General features: G+C 42.2%; 1 protein-coding gene across 2 annotated transcripts in view; it reads right to left on the minus strand.

Annotated features, from left to right (window-relative positions):
• The window catches only part of pstpip2 (proline-serine-threonine phosphatase interacting protein 2), a 134,405-nt gene that overhangs the window by 65,846 nt on the left and 45,776 nt on the right, over positions 1-22,783 (minus strand). For both annotated transcript variants that reach the window (XM_043713006.1, XM_043713091.1), the window contains exons 3-5: positions 21,085-21,159; positions 13,054-13,088; positions 4,171-4,277 (exon numbers count right to left, since the gene is read on the minus strand). In XM_043713006.1, the coding sequence (XP_043568941.1) occupies positions 4,171-4,277; positions 13,054-13,088; positions 21,085-21,159 (217 nt within the window). The remainder of the gene's footprint in view (positions 1-4,170; positions 4,278-13,053; positions 13,089-21,084; positions 21,160-22,783) is intronic.

A 22,783-nucleotide genomic window follows, 5' to 3' on the forward strand; every position in this document is an offset into this window, starting at 1 on the left:
GTCGTTCACTCAAGCCTGTTTGTTGTATACTAGTTCTGATGAGGGCAACATGAAAAGCTACAAAAAACTACAAAGTATTATGTAGGTGCAGGCTTGGAGGGCCGAAGGGTCTGTTCCTGAACAGTAATGTTCTTTGTTCTCTTTGTTGTTCTTGTCTCCTTTTAGTAATGTTTAAGTTATTGAGTTTCAGTGAGATCTTAACTGTAGATGAAGTTAATGATAGGTAAAGCAAGATATGGATAGATGGATGAGATAGAAACGTAGAAACAAGAGGACATCATTGGGTATATTGGTCAAGTGGAGTAGGACTATTCATAATGGGTAGAGAATTTAGATGATATGTATTTAATAAATCCACTTCACTTTTGTAAATTTAACCTTTTTAAAAAATCAGAGCCTTTTGGAAGATGGAAACACAGTCTGCAATTTCCAAGCTGTCCGAACAGTTAGAATGTTTCTTTTCCTTTTTCCAGCACGACCCTACTTCATGTCAAAGGAATAGGACAAAGAACACGGAACAAATGCTGGCAAATGGGACTAGATTTGTGGGTGGGATGGTGGCTCAGTGGTTAGCACTGCAGCCTCACAATGCTAGTGACCCAGGTTTGATTCCCACCTTGGCGGACTGTCTGTGTGGTGTTTGCACATTCGCCCATGTCTGCGTAGGTTTCCTCTGGGTTCTCCCATTTCTTCCCACAATCCAAACGATGTGCAGATCAGGTGAATTGGCCATGCAAAATTGCCCATAGTGTTAGGGGCAAATGTAGAGGAATGGGTCTGGGTGGGTTATTCTTCAGAGGGTCGGTGTGGACTTGTTGGGCCATGTTTCCATGCTGTATGACTCTATAACAGATTGCCTCATCTATGTATATCTACAATTCTCTCTCCCTATTATATTAAGTACATTTCTCTACAAAATTCAGTTTGAAATCAGGAGTTGAGAACCAAAGTGAAAATTTTAAAAAGGGTGGCAGCAAAGAGCCAGAGCAGTTATTAGCTCAAGGACGGAGTAAAGTTTCAAAATCTGCCCAAATGCAGTGTCACATTTTACCCACAACAACATAAAAAAGTCCAAGTGAAAATAAACAGCCTTAGCATGATAAAAGTAAAATTTGCAAAAAGACCACTGCTTGCTGCATGTCTACAAACAGATTGTAATTTACTGCCAATGCACTATCCACAATATTGAAAGATCAGGGGTGGTTCGCACTCAATATAATTTCTCACTTGAGAGAACAATATCAAATTGAAATAAAATGAAATACATAAGTGAAATAAACATGTGCAATATGATGTCCCCATTAATGCACAGATCTATAATTAAATATTGGAACAATGGTGGAAACTAAATGAGTAACCAGACCGCACACTTGATTATGGTCTTGATGTGTTTCCTCTTTCCAATCAGAAGCTAGCAATAATGTCTAACTTCCTTATTTGATTATGCAAACAGAATGAGTTGTTTTATTTAAAAAAAAATCCTGTTCTGATTTTGTTTAGAATATTTTGTTCCAAACCAACATATTTCACTGAGATACTGTTGCACGCATCTAGTTCATGTTAACAATAGTGGAAGCAGTGGAATGAAAGCAGTAAATGATTACTTAATTACTGAAACAGAGCAAGGCCATTCAACTTTTCCATGCATTTTCAGCATTTGTTTAGAGAGTAGAAAAAAAAATCCAGAACAGAGATTGCATTTCCCACGGCTAATTCCCCAGCCTTCACACCCCCGGACACTATTGGCAATTTAAATTGGTCAATCCACCTACCCAGCATATCTTTGGACTGTGGGAGGAAAGCGGAGCACCCAAAAGGAATCCCACGCAGTCACAGGGAGAACCTACAAACTCTACAGTTGCCCAAGGCTGGAATAGAATCATGGGTCCCTAGCACTGTGAGATGGCAGTGCTAACCACTGAGCCACTGTGCCATCTGAACGGGCAGACAAGTGACAGGTAGAATCAAATACAGAGTGAGGCATCTGTGAGATAACCCATCCCTATTTGCCCTTGAGAAGGTAGTGGTGAGCTGCCTTCTTCAATCGTTGCAGTCCACTTGCTGTGGGCTGGTAAGGAAGGAATTCCAGGATTTTGACCCCAACGATTGAAGGAACGGTGGTGTATTTCCAAGTCAGGGTGGTGAGTGGCTTGGAGGGGAACTTGCAGGTGGTGGTGTGCCCAAGCACCTGCTGCTCTTGTCCTTCTAAGTGGAACTGGTCATGGGTTTGGAAAGTGCTGTCTAAGGATCTTTGGTGAATTTCTGCAGTGCATCTTGTAGATAGTACACACTGCTGCTAGTGAGCACCAGTGGGAGAGGGATTGAATGTTTGTAGAAGTGGTGTCAATCAAGCGGGTTGCTTTGTCCTGGATGGTGTCAAGCTTCTTGTGTTGTCAGAGCTGCACCCATCCTGACAAATGGGGAGTATTCCATCACACTCCTGATTTGTGCCTTGCAAATCATGGATAGACTTTGCGGTGTCAGGAGGTGAGTTACTTGCCGCAGTATCCCTAATCTCTGACCTGCTCTTGTAGCCATTCTGTTTAGGTGGTGAGAACAGTTGAGTTTCTGGTCAATGGTAATCCCAAGGAGGTTGGCAGTGGGGGATTCAGTGAATGGTAATACCATTGAGTGTCAAGGGACAGTGGTTAGAGTGTCACTTCTTGGTAATGGTCATTGTCTGGCATGTGTGGCACAAATCTTGCTTGCCACTTGAGGACCCAAACCTGGACATTGTCCAGATTGTGTTGCATTTGAGCACGGAGTGCTTCTATATTGGAGCAGTTGTGAATGGTGCTGAACACTGTGCAGTTATCGGCAAACATCCTCACTTCAGACCTTATGACAGGGAAGGCCATTGATGAAGCAGCTGAAGATTGTTGGGCCTAGGGACCCTGAGGGACTCTTGCAGAGTTGTCCTGGAGCTGAAATTAATTTGGAATTAAGAGTCGATTGATGACCATGAAACCATTGTCAGTTGTCAGAAAGACCCATCCGGTTCACTAATGTCCTTTAGAGAAGGAAACCTGCCATCCTTGCCTGGTCTGGCCTACATGTGACTCTAGAGTCACAGCAATGTGATCGACTCTGAACTGCCCTCTGCTCAATTGTATCAATTGCTAGAAAGCCTGACTGCTTTCAGTGAATAGCCAGACTGGTAAAAACTAAACTAAACCAAAGAAAAGCGGAGCTGGAAGTACTGACCACTCCCCTTTCATTGTACAAGTATTTTTTTAAACTTGAAAATCTTTTGCCTGAGGCAGTATCTGTTAGCTTTGATCAAATTTACCCTAAAACCCTTCCAACCCTACATTCCAAATGTAGTTCACCTGTCAGTAGTTGCTCCCAGTCTATGTTTGCCAGATCCTGTCTAATGATCTTGAAATTGGTTTACCCCAGTTGAGGCATTTAACCTTTGCACCAACCAGATACCCTATTTGAAGACCCTTGGAGGATATCCTGCCTTATTACTACAGTGACAGTTTCCTTTATCAATAATGCAATGCCCATCCCCCCAGTATGCCTGAATCTTTGATACACTGGAATGTTCAGCTGCCAATCATGTCCATCCTTCAACCATGTCCCAATGATTGCAACACTATCATATTTTTACATGCTGATCAACACTCCAAGTTCATCCACCACACCAGTCAACCTCCTCGCATGAAAAAAAAGATATAATTTAGTTTCCAGTCCTCCTGTGTGCCTCACCTTATCCATGTCTTCTTCACCCACTGGACTGCCTAAGTATTTCTCCTATATCGGATTGCAATTTTGCTCCCAACTTTACATCCACTGTGCCCCATTCCCCCATCAAATTAATTTAAAAATCCCCAACAAGCATGAGAAAATCAGGAGTGAGACTAATTAATAGCCCTTTAAAGTAGCACACAGGCAAGTTGGCTCAGTACCTTTTTGTACTGTATGTGTCTCTTATTTCTGATTCAATAGCAGTGCAAGTGGAGCTTCTGTCTGATTCCCAATCCCTGCTTCACCAGGTCTGAAACACCCTGTTGGTGAGTTTGCATTTCAGCCATGATAAATGCAAAGCAAAGTATTAACATCATGTCTCTTTCTAGCGTTCTGTATTACAGGATAAATAAGAGGTGAAAAGAAGGGAACAAACAAAACAATGATCATAATTTTACACAAAATGCATGAGCAGAGCACCTTTTTCCTTTGATCTTTTTGCTTTTCCCGGAATTCCTCTAATTTTTTAACTTCTTCCCGTAAACTGCCAGCCAGCTGGATGTGCAACAGTCCCACATTCTCCATCTCTGGAAGGAATGAAGTAATTGCAGAATTAATACTCCCATAAACATTAATAATAACATTAATGCTTGTGTAGCATTCCCCAGTGTTTCTGCTGTTATTGGTTGAGGATCAAGTAGAAATCAATGCTTGTGACAGATAGCAACGTGTTAGTACATTAAGGTTTTGTGAATAGTTAGTGTAGTGATTGTAACGAGGTCAGCCAGATGGACTTCATAGAATATGGGTTCCCTGATTGGGGCTGTTAATCTGGTCCAATCAAGGAGTCCTGGCTGACGGATAAGACCAGGAGTATCAGACATTCAATTGAGTCTGACAGCTGGCTTTGCTGGAGCTGGATCAGTGTCAAGGCCTCTCCACATGTAAATAAAGGATGACTTGGTGATGGGATACTGCCCTATTTGGGGCTAGTTCAGTGGTGTCAAAGGAAAAAAACATGCTCCTGAAGAAATTCACTCACAACAGTCATCTTTGAATTGGGGTATGCATTTCTGGCATCATGCCATTACTTGGGAAGCTTGACTCATTCGATCCCTGCTGTCGAAGCAGGTCCAGGTTATGGAAAGGATGCATTATTTTTCCGGGCCAATGTCATTGGGGCAGATGAAAAGCAACAAGTAATACTCCTGATAGCTTGAAGACCCACAGGAGCCCACCTTTTCCTGAGACACCAGATACTAAACCCTTTCAAAGGTTGATGGATTTAGTGAAGGAATATTACAACCTCAAGCCTCCTCTAATTCTGAGATGCTATCTGTTTTATTCAGCAATTCAAGGACTAGGAGAATCTTAACTCAGTTAAGATGACTGGCAGAGGCATGTGACTTTGGTTTAACCCTTAATGAGATGCAGAGACACCTTTGGTATATGGGATTAATGATGTAACCATGCAAAAACACCTCCTAGCTGCACCCAACTGGACTTCAAACTGACACTACAACTGGCTTTATCAGTGGAAAATGTAGCAAGTGGAGTATATGAGTTGCAGGGTATTTTGTTGGAACTGGGCACCCTCGCCAATCTGACTGAGCTTGGGGAACACCATGTTGGTGAAAGTAATTGCATAGCCTCACTCAGGATATATCCTAAACAGAGGGACTCTAGGTCAACCCAAAGCAAAACCCCAAAACAAAGCCAAGCCTCAGTCAAACAGTTAAAAATGTTTTCAGGATCTGGTCCAGCAAGCCCTGGTGGTTGTGATCAGTATACAGACTCAAGACAGCAAAAGACCTAGATTAAGTAAGAGAACTCATGGGCTGATAACCAGGAGAGTGCACACCCTGGAAAGTTCACCTACAGCTGGTTTAGAACAGTTAAATTGCTTAGCAACAGCCAAATCAGAACCAATCAAAATCAACACCTGGTTAAATGGTTACCCACTTCTATGGTGGTCAATACCAGCACAGCTATCTCAGTGATCCCAGAACCAGACTTTAACAAAATTTGCTCTGGATTCCAACCCTTGAGTTTGTGCAAGGCCTTGGTTAGAGTACCTTTACAGGTTAGGGGCACAACTTTGCTTCCGGTCTCGTACGTGAAGCAGCTGGTTCAATTAGCACTGAAAGGGTAAAAAGGGCCCAGCCCAAGCTTGATGGGGTTAGATTAGTTGAAAAAGATTCACCTTGATGGGCTCAACATTTTTCGATTAGGAAATGTCCACCTGAGTGAAGTCCTAATTAAATACCCTTACGTTTTTCAGAAAAATCTAGGGATTATCAAATGAGCTAAGGCCACCTTGCATGTTGACCAGGAAGCAATTCCACGATTCTGCAAAGTCTGCCCAGTGCCATTTGCCTCACGGGCAAAAGTAGAGACAGGATCAAAAAGCTGGAAAGTGAAAGAATCATCAAACCTGTCCAATTGCAGAATGGGCAGTACCAGTCATTTTGATTGTGAAGCCCAATGGGTCAGTTCACCTTTTGTGGGGATTTTAAACAAATGGTAAACTGTTTCTTGCAGTTGAATAAATGCTCAATCCTTCACTTAGAGGATTTATGTATAAAGCTGGCAGGGAGTTGTGCTTCACAAAGCTGGACATGAGCCAAGCGTACTTACAATTGCCATTGGATGAGGATTCCCAGAAGTAAGTTACAATTAATACTTGTAAGGGTTTGTACCAGTAAGGAAGACTGCCATTTGAGGTATTGTTAGCCTGGGCAATTTTCAGCAGATGATGGATAATATTTTATAAGGTCTACCCTATTTATTTAAATGAAGTGCTAATAACCAGGAAGGCCAATAAGGAGCATTAGAGAACTTGGACATAGTCATTAGATGTTTCTCCCAGGTGGGTGCACACCTTTGAAGGGAAAGTGTGCTTTCTAAGCATCCCAAGTAACTTGTGTGTACTACAAAGTCAACAAGACTGGGTTACACCTATTGAAAGATAAAGTGAGGACCATATCTCCCATGTCAGTACTGGAGTTTAGGCCTTTCCTTTGGTTGGTGAATTATTACAGAAAGTTCAGACATAACCTAGCCTCCGACCTCATACCTTTGTATTAACTCTTAAAAAAGGGTCGGCCTTGGAAACAGTCATGTAGCCAAGCCATAACATCCAGGGAACTAAAGGAACAGCTGTCATTCTCTAGTGTATTGGCACACTGTGATCCCAAGCGAGATCTGGTGTTGACATGTAATGCCTGCCTGTATGACATCGAGATAGTATTACTAACTCATAGTTGACCCAATGTGAAGAATGCTCAATGGCGTATGCATCCAAGACTTTGGCTAATGCAGAACGCTAATACGCTCAGATACAGAAGGAAGGTTTTGCAGTCATATTCGGAGTCAGGAAGTTTGAGCAATAGCTTTACAGATATAAATTATATTAATAGCAAACCACAACCCTCTGCTGCATTCACTTAAAGTGGACAAGCTGCCCATAGATTCAGGCCGAATTCAGTGGTAGGCTGTAATGTTAAGTACATATAATTATAAATTGGGACACCATCTGGGAGGCTAAATAGCAAATGCAGATGCATTGAGCTGCCTCACACTGGCAGATACGCCACCAGTGATACTGCCACTGAAACAGTCTGTGATACTTTCAGGTTTTCTGGACATACTCCGTCACAGCTGACAATATCAAACTTTGGACCTGACATAACCGAAACAAAAGGGCTATCACAATCAGAACTCAAACCTCTTTTTGGACCCAGAGAGACAAGCTCACAAAGAGGACAGCATATTATTACAGGGTTGAGAAAGTGAGGACTGCAGATGCTGGAGATCAGAGTTGAGTGTGTGATGCTGGAAAAGCACAGCAGGTCAGGCAGCATCCGAGGAGCAGGAGAATCGATGTTTCAGTAATAGGTCCTTCATCAGGAATGGCTCTCGACTATTATTATAAGGTGAAGAATGATTGTCCTGAGCAAAGGTCACCACCAGATCGCAGCTGAATGCCACCAGAGTCATCCAGGGGTTTACAAAATGAAGATGTTGGCAGGACATTATGTCTGGTGGCCATGATTGGATGTAGACATTGCCATATTGGTGTGCCAGTGCCGGAGTGCAAACGAGGACAAAAATTACTGCCAGCAGATACCCCCACATTCATGGGAATGGACGAGTAAACCCTGGACTCAGTTACATGTCAACGATGTAAATCCTTTCATAGACTCAATGTTCTTAGTCATTGTGGATGCCAACTCAAAGTGGCTGGATATACATAACGATCATTCATCAAACATGGGGATGACAATAGGAAACCTGCACACACATTTTTTACAATACATGGAATCCTGCAAGTGTTGGTCGCAGATAACAGACCATCATTTACCAGTAGAGAATCTGTGTAAAGTTGAACATATAAAGACAGCTCATACCATTCATTATTCAATGATCTGGCAGAAAGAGCAATCCAAACTTTGAAGGCAGACTTGAAGAAACAGCCTACATCTTCACTAGAAACCAAACTGTCCTAGTTCCTATTTGAGTATAGGACCACCCCTCATGCAACTAGAGGGATAGCTCCAGCAGAGTTGTTGATACGGAGAAGACTCTGCACCAGGTTAAAACTGATTTTTCTCAACCCTGGGGTTGAGGGTGAAACAGCATCAGGAATGGCAATGTTAAGTGAAAGAGGCAGTTTACTTCAGGGGATGAAGTTTGGTGTAGGAACCACTGGAATGCCCTGCATGGGTAAGAGGCATGGTTAATGCAAGGGTAGGTCCAGTGACATTGAAATTTAGGTAGACACGATGGTTCTGAACAGGTCCGTGGACCATATGTTCTGGAACCTGTGAGTTCTTCTATTCCATCATTGAAGTTACCTTAGAATCTGAGAAGGACACAGCAGCTATCATTGCCTCAACTCAGAGCTGGGACGATGTAGTGATTGTAACGAGGTCAGCCAGGTGGACCTCATAGAATATGGGTTCCCTGATTGTGGCTGTTAATCTGGTCCAAACAGGGAGTCAAACAGGCTGACAGATAAGAACATGAGTGCCAGAAGTTCTAAGGGAGCTGGATCAGTGTCAAGTACTCTCCACATGTAAATAAAGGTTGGCTTGGTGACCGGATACCAGCCTCTGTGGAGTTATTTCAGTAAGCGTGTGTCAATTTTAAGTCTCGCTATGGACAGAATGTAGATGAGGAAGACCGTGTTAACAAAGCTGAAGTAACTTGCTGATTTGGGTCATATTCTGCGCTGACAGGGACACCACATTTGACCTGAGCGGTGATCAACGGCTCGTAATGTTCGTGTGGCTGGGTCTGTAAATAAATGTGGTTGGGCGATGACAGAGATGGTGATATCTCTGGAGATCCTGTAACTACTTAGCAAACAACGAGGAGAATAGACAACTTAGCATTTCAGTGACCGAGTTTCCAGGCAAGCCACTATAACTTGTCTTTACTCTTTGTAGATCAAATTGCTCTGTTGTGTGTTCCCAAATCTTACTTCAGGTTTCCAATGGATCTCATTTTTCTTTGGACCACAACACCTCATCCAGAGCTAGGAAGCAGATGAAACAAAAGCCAGATCTTATAAGCAGACAACCTTTGGGACCCAAAGACACTACATTGTATAAAACAAATAAAATAATACTCTGGGCAGGTAAACCTGATTGAGTTTTTTAAAGAAGTAACAAAGAGGATTGATTAGGGCACAGGGGTAGACCTGATCTATATGGACTTCAGTAAGGCATTCAACAAGGTTCCCCATGGGAAACTGGTTAGCAAGGTTAGATCTCATGGAATACAGGGAGAACTAGCCATTTGGATACAGAACTGGCTCAAAAGGTAGAAGACAGAGGGTGTGGTGGAGGGTTGTTTTTCAGACTGGAGGCCTGTGACCAGTGGAGTGCCAAAAGAATCGGTGCTGGGTTCCACTGCTTTTCGTCATTTATATAAATGATTTTGATGCGAGCATAAGAGGTATAGTTAGTAAGTTTGCAGATGACACCAAAATTGGAGGTGTAGTGGACAGCGAAGAAAGCTACCTCTTACGATGGGATCTTGATCAGATGAGCCAATGGGCTGAGGAGTGGCAGATGGAGTTTAATTTAGAGATGAATCCTTTAAAGCAGAGGTTTTTTTTACGAGCCCATTTGAGCATCATAGAATCCCTACAGCCCAACAAGTCCACATTGACCCTCCAAAGACTAACCCACTCAGACCCATTCCCCTACCCTATTATCCTATATTTATCCCTGACTAATGTACCTAACCTACACATCCCTGAACACTGGGCAATTTAGCATGGCCAATTCATTAAACCTGCACATTTTTGGATTGTGGGGGGAAACCGGAGCACCCGGAGGAAACCCATGCAGACATGGGGAGAATGTGAAAACTTCACACAGACAGTCGCCAGTGTCGAACCCGGGTCCCTGGAACTGTGAGGTAACAGTGCTATCCACTGAGCCACCGTGCGACCCTATGGCCCCAATCTCTATGGAAATACAATCTCATGGTTCTATAAAAAAAGTTACAATGCACTCAACACATCTGCAAATGTATGTGTCAAAGCTCTAAACCCAATGTTCCGAAATGAAGTTTCTCCACTTTTTGAATTGCCTCTCTAAGAGTTGGTCAGCACTCACTAGACAGTAAGTGCACTTTGTTAGACTCATGCACAGGAAGACCAAATTTCCCTTAGCCCTGGACTCTGGTATTTCACTGTCTGTAGCCAAGGTGCTGCACAATCTTTGTTTACCTACCTATCTTTCTATGATATCATGGCCTTACCTTAGCATGAGATTGTCCCCATCGTGCGAAATTCGAGTGACAACAACAATATGGATGTTCCATTTGCAATGTCTAATTTGTGAAAATGCTTTGCCCTTGATGCTGAGCATCCAATGGCACAATTCAGAAGTAAATTCCTAAGAGTGGCATTCCTTAGTTGCTCAGACATACAAGAAAAAGTCCCCAAAAGCTGTCACTGTCAGGGGGTACTTGTACTTCTATGAGCAAGCACTGAATCCTGACATTTCAAAAGCTCCCAAATAGCTCTACTAGTTGAGAAGGGCTCTAAAATAGTTACAGCACAGGAGGAGGTATTCAATCTAGACACACAACACAAAAGCAAGGAAGTTTTACTAAACGTCAATAAAGCACTGGTGGGGCCCAGCTGGAGTACTAAAGTGAATTCTGACCACTACACAGACATAATGATAATATCACTGAATTCGTCCTCCAGACCTTCAGGCTACTGTTCTCAGAGCATGGGTTTGATTCCCACAACTGCAGATGGTGAAGCTCGAATTCAATAAAAAGTTTATCTAATGACAAACGCTATTAATTGTTTAAAAAAAAAACCCTGTTCACTCATGTCCTCTAGGAAGGCAATCTGCCATCCACATCTGCTCTGGCCTAAATGTGACCCAGACCAACAGCAATGTGTGGTTGACTCTTAACTGCCCTCTGAACAATTAGGGATGGACAATAAATACTGGCCTAACCAGAGATGCCCAAATACCATGAACAAATTAAAATACATCATGATCAAAGCTTGCAAAACGGTGTTTACTGAAATGTTCAGACTTCAGTTACATGGGAGAGAATTGGAAAACACTAGAGTTTATCCTCTTTCAAGTAGAGAAGTACAAGGCAAAATTCAGTCAATTCAAATTTTGAAGAATGTTAAGCGAGGAAATAAGAAGAAACCAGATCCAATGGCAGAAGTGTCAGTATCGAAAGAATCCAGCTAGATGGAAGACAACTGGCAAAAATACCCAAAGGTAACATGAGGGAACCCAAAATCATAACGGATCTACCTGAAAACTGATTGATTAATAGCTTTCAGAAGGGAATTGGCCAAATACCTGGAAAGGAAACGTTTGGGGGACAATGGGGAAAATACTGTAGAATAACTAATGGAGGCTCTTTCAAACGGCTGTTGCAGGGATGATAGACTGAATGGTCTCCTCCTGTACAGTACCATTGGATGGTTACTTGGTGCTGTTTTACATTCACACTCGTTTAGTTTGGATTGTAGGAGAACAGCTTCTGCACTGGAGATAAATCAGAGATCGACACTTTCATTCAACAATGCAAATCAAAATGAGAGAGAAATAAAGAGACTGCAAGGAAATAATGCAAGAGGCTAGAGGTAGATAGAGCGAGAGTCCCACTGAAATCGCAAAACAGACGTGGGCTATTTTGACCAACTCATTGATGTTGGAGTTCCTCCTCCACACAACATATTTGTGAGCGTGCCAACTTGGGTTGGATGTAATCCTGGAAATTTCCACTCTTTAATCATAGATTAGATCAATTAGTTAAACATTGACAAAGTCTCTGCTTCAAAGCCAATGACAGTATATTCTACTAGTTCTTACTCTTCCACACTGGATTTAGCTTCCAAGGCCGGCAAACAGAAATTGGCTGTGTTTGCCTGTGGAATGTATCTGCACCTTGTTAATGAGTGGGAGACATGTTCTTCATCCAACAAAGAATACAGGGTGGGGGTTGGAGCTGGATTCAGCCATCAAGCACAGGGATGGGGAGGGAGGCAGTGTAGTGGGAGCACTTCTACAGGGCAGCATGTGATGCTACTGCACCCAGGGAGGGTCTCTAGCCCTGACTGAAGGATTAGCTCCCAGTCTGTTGCTGGGTCCCCACCTTTTGGCATGTAAACTAGACCCTGCTAGTGCTGGAACCTTTTAAAACTGGACTTAAATAAGGTCATTAAGGACTCTGATATGTTAGCTGCCATGAGAAGTGGGTAGCCTAGATGCACCCAATCTTACTATTACAAAAGTGATCCAGTTTTTGAACAGAGCTGAGGCACTGGCAAAATGGCAGGTGGGGGATTCAGTCCCAGTCCCAGTCCCCTCTTTAGTGATACAGATGCCTCTTTGTCAAACAGTTCTTCCTGTTCGCTGCCCTAAACCAATTGTATTCAATCTCATTTGGGCTGAATAGCCTCCTTAAACTCCATAATAATTCTGTGATCCTAATCCCGTCCACTGATTACACGCTCCTCACCTCAAGAGGCCTCCACCATCACCCTTTTCTATTTACTCAAAACATTACGGTGTTAAAAGAAGCCCCATCTAAATCACTAGCTCACAAAATTAGCACTAATTTTCCTTTTTTTAAAAAAAAGATGTAGTTCCTCATAGCACTGTGTCAGCACAGCAGTCTTTCCATTATCTCATTATAGTTGAACAAATGAATACACTGGAAGGAAACCAGCACATTACACAACAACTTGAGAATCCAGACTAATCCAAATGTAAATCCAAACATGCAGTTTCAAGTGACATTAAAAGATGACTGGGACAGGTTCATGAGCTTATCATTCACATCCCAGAAAAGATAAATACTTACGTTGTTTGAAGACATCAAAAGCTCTCTTCAATGTACTAGAGAGGGAGGAAAAAGAGAGAGAAGACAGAGGTGAATAACTAGAATTACAAGATATGATGGATCATTGACAATCACTGAAATAGCTGATTAAATCTGCATTCCTTACAAGTTTCAAATGTCGTCTTCCATCTGTAAAATGTGATTATCTGATTAACTATTAAATTTCCTTTCCAGCAGTGAGGGATATTAATGGTTGTACCCCATAGTAGGAGTACTCTTGAAATACTCTAACCCTGTTCACGTTTACAGTAGCTGTACACTTCAGATCGTACCTGGTGTTTAAAATGTTTTCCCCATGTGTTAATGGGGCTGAGAAAGTGGCAGGCAGAACCACTTCAGAAAATATCACAGATCAACCAAATAATGTGTAGTTCTGAGGAAGGGTCACCAGACCTGAAACATTAACTCTGATTTCTCTTCATAGGTGCCGCCAGACCTGCTGAGCTTTTCCAGCAACGTCTGTTTTTGTTTCAAATAATGTGCAATTGGGTCAAATGTAAGCTAGAGGTTGTGGCCAGCAACTAAACAGGGAAGCAATAAAATGAAAACAACAAATGGTGGATGTTAGAGATTGGAAATAACAACAAAGTGCTAGAGAAACCCAGTCTCTAGTTCTGAAGACGTCAGATCGAACTTGAAACATTAACGCCATCTCTCCACTGATGTGGCCAACAGTATACGTTTTATTTCGTAAGGAATTGAATCTGCTTCATATACACAATCATCTTTAACTCCACAGATTACAATACTTATGGAGTTTGATGTGGAGGAGCTGGTGTTGGACAAAGCTGTTGTGCCACCACCTGATGATGGAGCGGCATTCCAAAAGCTAGTGCTTCGAAATAAACCTGTTGGACTATAACCTGGCACTGTGTGATTTTTAACTATGGAGTTTGAGTTTCACAACTCACAATTTGAAGTCATGACCGTCGCATTACTGGTACTTAATATCAATGAGCCTGAAAGGTAGCAATACAGCAAGGTATTTGGCTCTTGTGGTGTAGGGTAGTGTCCGTATTTCTGAGCCAGGGGGCCCAGGTTCAAATACCACGTGTATACAGACTGAATAAGAAAATATCTAAAGCAAGAAGTTACACCAGAATCTTGTCAGACAGTCATTATATCCACCGAGCAAACTTAGTGGCTGCATTTAATCACAGTGTCACCTACACAACCTTAGTTCACATTATGTGGTTGACGCCTTATGCCATCTGAAGTCCAGCAGGACACTCAGTTGTACAATCACACATCAATCAACCAAATTACAATTGCTTCTTAGCATTCACAAATTTGCAAATGTCAACATGTTCAGAAGAAAAACAGAGTAGGGGAAGCTATGAAGTGTGACAAATACTTTAATCTGACCACAACGAGTAGGAAACTATTAACTAAAATAAACTGGAGGTATTCAAATAATGTAGAGGCAGCTATGAATTGCTTCTACCACACAGTATACCTGTTACTGGATCATAATTGGAGAGCTTACTACGGTCATACAGAAGTTTAATCATATAAGAGCATAACATATTGGTGCAGAAATAGACCATTCAGCGAGATCATGGCCAATCCAATAATTAACTCTATTTTTCCACCTTTCCCTCATAATCTTTGAGTCACTGACTATAAATCAGTCCCTTTCAGCCTGAATATACTTAATAATGTAGCCTTGACTGCAGTCTGTGGTAAAGAATTCTACAGATTCACCATCCTCTAAGAAGAAATTCTTCAGCTCTGTCCTAACTGGGTGTCTCCTTACTCTGACATTATGTACTCTACTCCTAGACTGTCCCACTGGGAAACAACTTTTCAGCATTTACAATGTCAAACCCTTAAGAATCATATGTTTCAACAAAGTCACCTCTCTTCTAAATGCCAATGAGTACAGACCCAACTAACAATCTCAGAAACTTACTCTCCTCACAAAACATTCCCTTCTACATCCAGAACCAACCTAACAAAACAGGTCAGGACAGGTGACGGAGGTGACAGTGGGGGAACACTTTCGGACTAGTGACCATAGTTCTATTAATTTTAAAAGAGTTATGGAAAGGGACAAAACTGGCCCACAGGTTCAGGTTCTAAATTGGGGCAAGGTGAATTTTGATGGAATTAGACAGGAGCTTGAAGGGGTTGCTTGGAGTGGTTTGTTTGCAAAGGGACCTCCAGCAAGTGGAAGGTCTTGAAAAGTGAGAGAGCTAGAGTTCAAGGTCTGTGTGTTCCTGTGAGAGTGAAAGGCAAGGTTGACAGGAATAGGGAATCCTGGTTGTCAACAGATATTGAGGCTTGACCAGAACAATAACAACAACAAAAAAGGTATGGTTCAGGTACAAGCAGTTGGGATCCAGGGAATCCCTGGACATATATAGAGGATACAGGAGTTTACTGAAGGAGGAAATCAAGAGGGCAAAAAGGGGTAATGAGATAGTCTTGTCTGAGAAGATTAGGGTGAATCCAAAGAGGTTCTGTAAGTATATTAAAGGAAAAAGAATAACTAGAGAGAGAATAGGATCCCTCAAGGACCAAAGTGGACAAGTTTGTGTAGAACCACTGGTGATGGGAGAGGTCCTCAATGAATATTTCTCCTGTATTTACTATGGGGGAAGACAAGAAGACTTGGGAACTTGGGGAAGTTAGTGGTCATATCTTGGGGACAGTCCATATCACAGTAGAGCAGGTCTTAGATGTCTTAGAACGCATGAAGGTGGATAAATCTCCTGGTCCCAACTCAACATATCCAACAGCACTAAGAGACTAGTGAAGAAATTGTGGGGGGCCCTAGTTGATATTTTTGCATCACAGTTAGCCACCGGTGAGGTCCCAGAAAACTGGAGGGTAGCGAACATTGTGCCCTTATTCATGAAGGGTTGCAAAGAAAAACCTAGGGACTATAGTCCAGTAAGCCTAACATCTGTGATAGGTAGGTTACTTAAGAAGATTCTGAGAGATAAGATATATATGCATTTGGAAAGACATGTTTGATTAGGAACAGTCAGCATGGCTTTGTGCATAGGAAATCATGCCTCACAAATTTGTTAGAATTCTTTGATAAAGTGACCAGGAAAGTTGACGAAGGCAGAGCAGTAGACATAGTCTACATGGATTTCAGTAAGGCCTTTGATAAGATTCCACATGGTGGACTGCTCTGAAAGGTTAGATTGCATGGAATCCAGGGGAAATGGCAAATTGGATACACAATTGGCTTGATGGTAGGAAGCAGAGGGTAATAGTGGAAGGATGCTTGTCGGACTGGAGGCCTGTGACTAGTGGAGTGCCTCAGTGGTCGTTGCTGGGCCCATTGCTGTTTGTTATCTATATCAATGATTTGGATGAGAATGTTCAAGGCATAATTAGTAAGATAACATGCAGATAACACTAAAATAGATGGATCGTGGACAGTGAGGAAGGTTCTCATAAACTGCAGCAGAGCTTTGATCAGCTGGGGAAATGGGCTGAGAAATGGCAAAAGGAGTTTAATACAGATATGTGCAAGTTGGATTTTGGAAAGTCAAAGCAAGGTAGGAGTTTCATGGTGAATGGTAGGGCCTGAAGGAGTATAGTGGAACAGAGGGACCTTGGAGTTCAGGTTCACAGTTCTCTGAAAGTGAAGTCACAGGTAGACAGGGCAGTGAAGAGGGTTTTTGGCACACTGGCTTTCATTAGTCAGGATGCTGAGTATAGAAGTTAGGAAGTTATGTTGCAGTTATTCAGAACGTTTGTGAAACCACATTTGGAGTATTGTGTTCAGTTTTGGTCACATTGCCATAGGAAGGATGTTATTAAACTGGAAGGAGTGCTGAAGAAATTTACAAGGATGTTGACAGGACTCAAGGGTCTGAATTATGAGGAGAGGTTGGACAAGATGGACTTTTTTTCTTTAGAGTACAGGAGACTGAGGGGGGAATCTTATACAAGTGAATAAGATCATGAGAGGCATGGATAGGGTGAATGCACTCAGTCTTTTTCCCAGGGTTGGGGAATCAAGGACTAGAGGGCATCAGTTTAATGTTAGAGGGGAAAGAATAAAAGGGAACCTGAGAGACAACTTTTTTTTTTACACAGAGGGTGGTACTAATGTAGAATGAGCTGCCAGCAGAAGTAGTGAGGTGGATACGTTAACAACATTTAAAAGGCATTTGGACAAATACACAGACAGGGAATATTTAAAAGGATATGGGCCAAGTGCAGGGAATTGGGGAAGTGTGGGCCAGAGGGCCTGTCGCACTGCTGTAGGACTCTATGACCTTATGAATCTTCTGTGAACTTCACAGTATTCTAAGTACCATCTTTGTGTAGTTTTAGCAAGACTTCCCTATTTTTTCACTCCATTCCTTTTCAAATAAAGGTCAACACTTTATTGCCTTCTCTTATTATCTGCTGACTGAAATCTAGCTTTCCATGATTCGTGCATAAAGACTCCCAAATACCTCTATTTTGTAACTTTCTGCAATCTTTCCCCATTTAAATAACATTTAGCTCCCCGAACAAAAATAGAAATTGCTGGAAAAGCTCAGCAGGTCAGACAGCAGCTGTGGAGAGAAATCAGAGTGAACATTTCAGGTCCAGCAACCCTTCCTCGGCTCCCATCAGTGATTGTTGTTGCACCACCCAGTTTTGAAAATCTCACCATTCAGATAATAATTCACCTTCCTGTGTTTGTTTCCAAAGTATTCTGCTAGTCCCTGCATATCACTCAGAAAATGACCCTTTCTTTAGAGCCATAGAGTTGTACAGCATGCAAACAGACCCTTCAGTCCAACTCATCCATACCAACCAGACATCCTACATAAATCTAGTCCCATTTGCCAGCATTTGGCCCATATCCCTCCAAACCCTTCCTTTTCATACACACATCCAGGTGCCTTTTAAATGTTGTAATTTTACCAGCCTCCACCACTTCCTCTGGCAGCTCATTCCATACATGCACTGCCCTCTGATTGAGAAAGTTGCCTCTTAGGTCATTTTTAAAGCTTTCCCCTCTCACCTTAAACCTATACTCTCTAGTTTTGGACTTCCCCACCCTGGGGAAAAGTCCTTGTCTATTCACCCTATCCATGCCCCTCACAATTTTATAAACTTGTATAAACACTCAGACTCCAATACTCCAGGGAAAACAGCCCCAGCCTATTTAACCTCTCCCTGTAGCTCAACCTCTCCAATCCTGGCAACATTCTTGTAATTCTTTTCTGAACTCTTTCAAGTTTCACAACATTCTTCCGATAGCAGGAGACAAATTTCCTGTCTGCCAATCTGTTCTCTATTTAGATCAGTATTACCTCCTTTTCATTTTAAGGAGAAGTTACATTATCTACACTCCACACTGTAGGAGCTGTTCCAGAATCTAGAGAATCTTGGAAAGTGGCCACAAATGCATCCACTAGGGCCACCTCCTTGAGTACTCTGAAATGTAGTAGATTCTCAGAACCTGGGTATTTATCGATCTTTAAGTTCAGCAATTTCCCTAACACCATTTCTCTACTAATACCGATTTCCTTCAGTTCCTCCTATTCACTATAACCGGAGTCTCGCAACATTTTTTGAAGGTTATTTGTGTCCTCCTTTGTGAAAACAGAACCAAAATGTGTAGTTAATTGGTCTGCCATTTCTAATGTCCCCATTATAACTTCTTTTTGTAAATATAAAGGACCTACATTTGTCTTAACCAAAATCTTTCCTCTTCACACTTCAGTGCTTATAATCAGTTCACATCTTCCACACAAACTTACTTTTGTACTGTATTTTCCCTTTCTCAATCAATGCTTTTTTCCTTCATTACTGAATTCCAAACTGCTTTTACTCCTCGGCTCTGCGGTTTTTCTGGCCAATATTTATGCCCCATCCTTGAATCTAATAATATCCATAATTTCCCTGGTTAGCCATGGCTGGGGCACCTTTCTGTTTTATGAGTCCTATTTTAACAAATGCACCAAATAAACTAGATGAGGAATCTAATGTTGTGCTGGTACCTGGGTACAGCATTACAACAGTATCCTTCTCCTTTCCTCTCGAAGTGATGTCGTCAACCTTGGCACAAGCAACACAGCATTCTGGACTCATCTTTGATGCAGAAAATATGGCAGATGGAGGAAATTGGAGCCCCTGCCTTGCAGATAGAGATGTGGAAGTCCTGCTGGCCAGAGTGGTGCAAACACAGGACTTCCTTTTCCCTCAGAGTCAGCAGGGGAGGCCATGCCATGAGACCATTCCAGTCAGTGCAGTATCACTGGAGGAATGCCCAACCATGTAGAAAGAAAGTCAATGACCTTCTTCACCCTGCCAATATTAGTACACCACGTATCCTCTAGTACCTCAATCCACTCTATCACTGCTACTGTATCCACCTCCCACCAGGGTGCTTGTTCTCCCACTCTCAGTATTGTCTGTAGTATCTTCCCTCACTCACTCCAACCCAACTCAACCTCAACATCACTCCATGCCCTCTGCACTGTCTACTCACTCGCTCGGGATCTCTTCACCTGCCCCAACAGTAACCGACAGCTGTGCAAGCACTATAATTTCCTGTAATACTTGACCCTGTCTTACTGCAGAAAGAAGATAGTTCACAGTAGAGCAGAAAGAATCAAGGCAAGTGATAGGCTGCCCATCAATCAGCTCCTTATGTGGACCACATCCTATCTCTGACTGCCTCTGTCCAAGCCCCAAGACTAGTATCACAGATGACCATCGACTTGCTGTTACTCCCTGGCAACATTACTTGCTCTTGGTTTGTCAGTACCTGCTTACAATCATGACAAAGTTTCTTATCTCTGTATCTATGCTAAATGACAAGATAAGACAAAAGTAATATGAGTCAAGATTAGTGGTGCTGGAAAAGCACAGCAGGAGAGGGAGCATCTGAGGAGCAGGAAAATCGACATTTCAGGCAAAAGCCCTTAATCAGGAATGAGGCTGGGAGCCTCCGGGGTGGAGAGATAAATGGGAGGGGGTTGGGCCAGGGAGAAGGTAACTAAGAGTGCAATAGGTGGAATGTTTCGTCGAGAAGTACTATGAGCCATGTGTCTCTAGCTGAGGGGGAAAAGCGAAAAAGGCAAAGCAAGGCAATATAAGGCAGGGATACTGAGAGTATTCAGGTAGGCTGAGAGCAGGTGAGCACTACGTTAGAGTGCAAAGAACCTGGAGATGCTGCCTGGTCCACACCATGCTGGGTGCATGTCCCTGCACGCAGAGCATCCATTACTGATAGTCACTGGAGCAGCCTGTGGTGCTTTGGGTTACTGTCAGTGGAACATGATGTGCCATCAGGGTTCTTAGAGGCTGGCAAATGTTGGATGCCACTATCCATGGAGTACATATGCCAGTACCCATAAAGCATTGCCACAGTGTTGGTGCCCCTGTCCCAATGGAGGACCTTTGCAGCAAATGGTGAGCTGAAATTACCAGGTATTTGTCTGAGATTTCTCATCTAGTTTATTTGGTGCAATTGTTAAAATAGGGATCTAAAATATTAATGAAGTAAGTTTTGCTATTAGTAAGACATTTAACAAGCTCTAATCTCCCTTAGTCAGCGAACCCCCACTGCCTAGCGAGAATCGATCACGCTGCTGCACAAAGGAATGGCACAAGATGCTCCTGACAGAGGTGGGCCTCACTGGATTTCTCATCCAATTCTGTCACAAATCTCACTGTAGCTCACCACGCTGAGATTCCTAAGAGTCCACCCTTGGTGTGATGCTCACCACTTGCCTTCCCACCTATTTATGTTTCATCCACAAACTTGCCTGTAATATGTTCGCTTCCGTCATCCAAGTCAGTAACATATCCAGATAGAACACTGATCCCCCTCCTCCCTTCCTTCCTTTTTTCAGCTTTTGGCCGTTATATTGTTTGATCACCCGTAACAACCATCATTTGCTGGGATGGGGGGGCAAGTCGGGCATTTGATTTAGCAGGCAATTTAGGTTGCTCCAATCTCCAGCCGAAAACACCCCACAAACTGAAAAATTAATCTCAAATAAATACATGTAAAGGACTTACTTCAGTTCGTTTTGTCCACACACTTTCTTTGACAATGACATCAAATCCTTCCCATATTTCTCCTCAATGGTTGCCCTATTCACAGAAAAGCAATATTGTCATTTCTCTCAGTAAAACACACACATAACACAACTAAATCGGAGGTGCTGTCCTCAGTAATACTGGAGATGTAGCTTTTTATAATCAGTATACTGTCAGCCAGCAATTCGCACAATGTATATCAATATACTTCCGTATATATAGCATATAAATGTATACTCTGTCCACCCATTTACTCGAGCAACAAAGCTGACAGAGTTGTTAAGCATAAGTTCTGTTTATATAAAATAATAGAGACTGTTTGTAATAGAAAACTACTGGACAGTTAACATGGATAAATTAAAGAGAAATCAATATCTAACTAACCCTTTAGCATCTTGTGGAAATTAAAATCAGTTAATTGGCCTTTAACTTTCACAACTGTTACACACATTTTTGTAATTGGGATGGATTAACCATCAAAGACTTTATCTACTTGGGGAGGTGAGGGGATGATTTAACAATGTAGACAGCGCACAGACAAAACAATTTATTTTTATTGTGCAGGTTGTGCAGCATGGGAAACTATTTGACATATCACATATATCCCAGCTTTTCAAACTGTTTTCCGAACAGCTTCATTCCAATTCTCGTTTGAATGCATCTTCACCACTCTTTCAGGAAGTGTATTCCAGATCCCACCAACTCTGAAGAATTACTGCGACTGGGAGGAATACGCAGCAGTCAGCATTGCTGTGAAACAGACTGAGACAAACTCTGTATAAAGGAGCTCATAAGTAGAGCAATGAACTCAACAGAAAGCCGCGCAAGTGGAGAGTGGTCAATTTGGTAAGGGTATGTTGTTTTGTTGTAATGCAACTGTACAGAACTGAACTGGGCTTGTGACTATATGATATTTCTATGAATAAAGCATATTTTTGAAAATATAAAGTGAATTTAATGAGGGTATGCTGGTAGGGTGCATCCTTAAATAGCTCACAATTATAAAGCATCTGGTATACAGTCAGCTGATTAGACCATAAACCATAGGAGCAGAAATTAGGCCATTTGACCCATTGGGTCTGCTCTGCCATTCAATAATGTTTGATAAGTTTCTCAACCCCATTCTCCCATCTTCTCCCCATAATCTGTAATCCCTTTAACAATAAAGAACCTATCTATCTTTGTCTTAATGACCTGGCCTCCACAGCTTTCTGTGGCAATGAATTCCAAAAATTCACCACCCTCTGGCTGAAGAGATTTCTCCTCATCTCCATTCTAACAGGGTTTCCCTTTACTGTAAGGCTGTACCCTTGGGTCTGAGTCTCTCCTGCTAATGGAAACATCTTCCCAATGTCCACTCTATCTAGGCCTTTCAGTATTCTGTAAGTTTCAATTAGATCCCCCCTCAAAACTTTTAGATTACTTCTACTTTTTAAAATTCGTTCATGAACATAGGCATCTCTGGCTAGGCCAGCATTTATTGCCCAACCCTGATTGCCTGGAGGGCAATTAAGAGTCAACCACATTGCTGTGGGTCTGGAGTCACATGTACACCAGACTATAAGGGTGATAGCTTCCTTCCCAAAAGTGCATGAGTCAACCAGAAGGGTTTTTCTGACATCAGCAATAGTTTCATGGTCATCATTAGACCCTTAATTCCATGTTCTTTATTGAATTC

This window comes from Chiloscyllium plagiosum, chromosome 1 (genome assembly GCF_004010195.1).
Source record: "Chiloscyllium plagiosum isolate BGI_BamShark_2017 chromosome 1, ASM401019v2, whole genome shotgun sequence".
Taxonomy (NCBI): Eukaryota; Metazoa; Chordata; class Chondrichthyes; order Orectolobiformes; family Hemiscylliidae; genus Chiloscyllium; species Chiloscyllium plagiosum.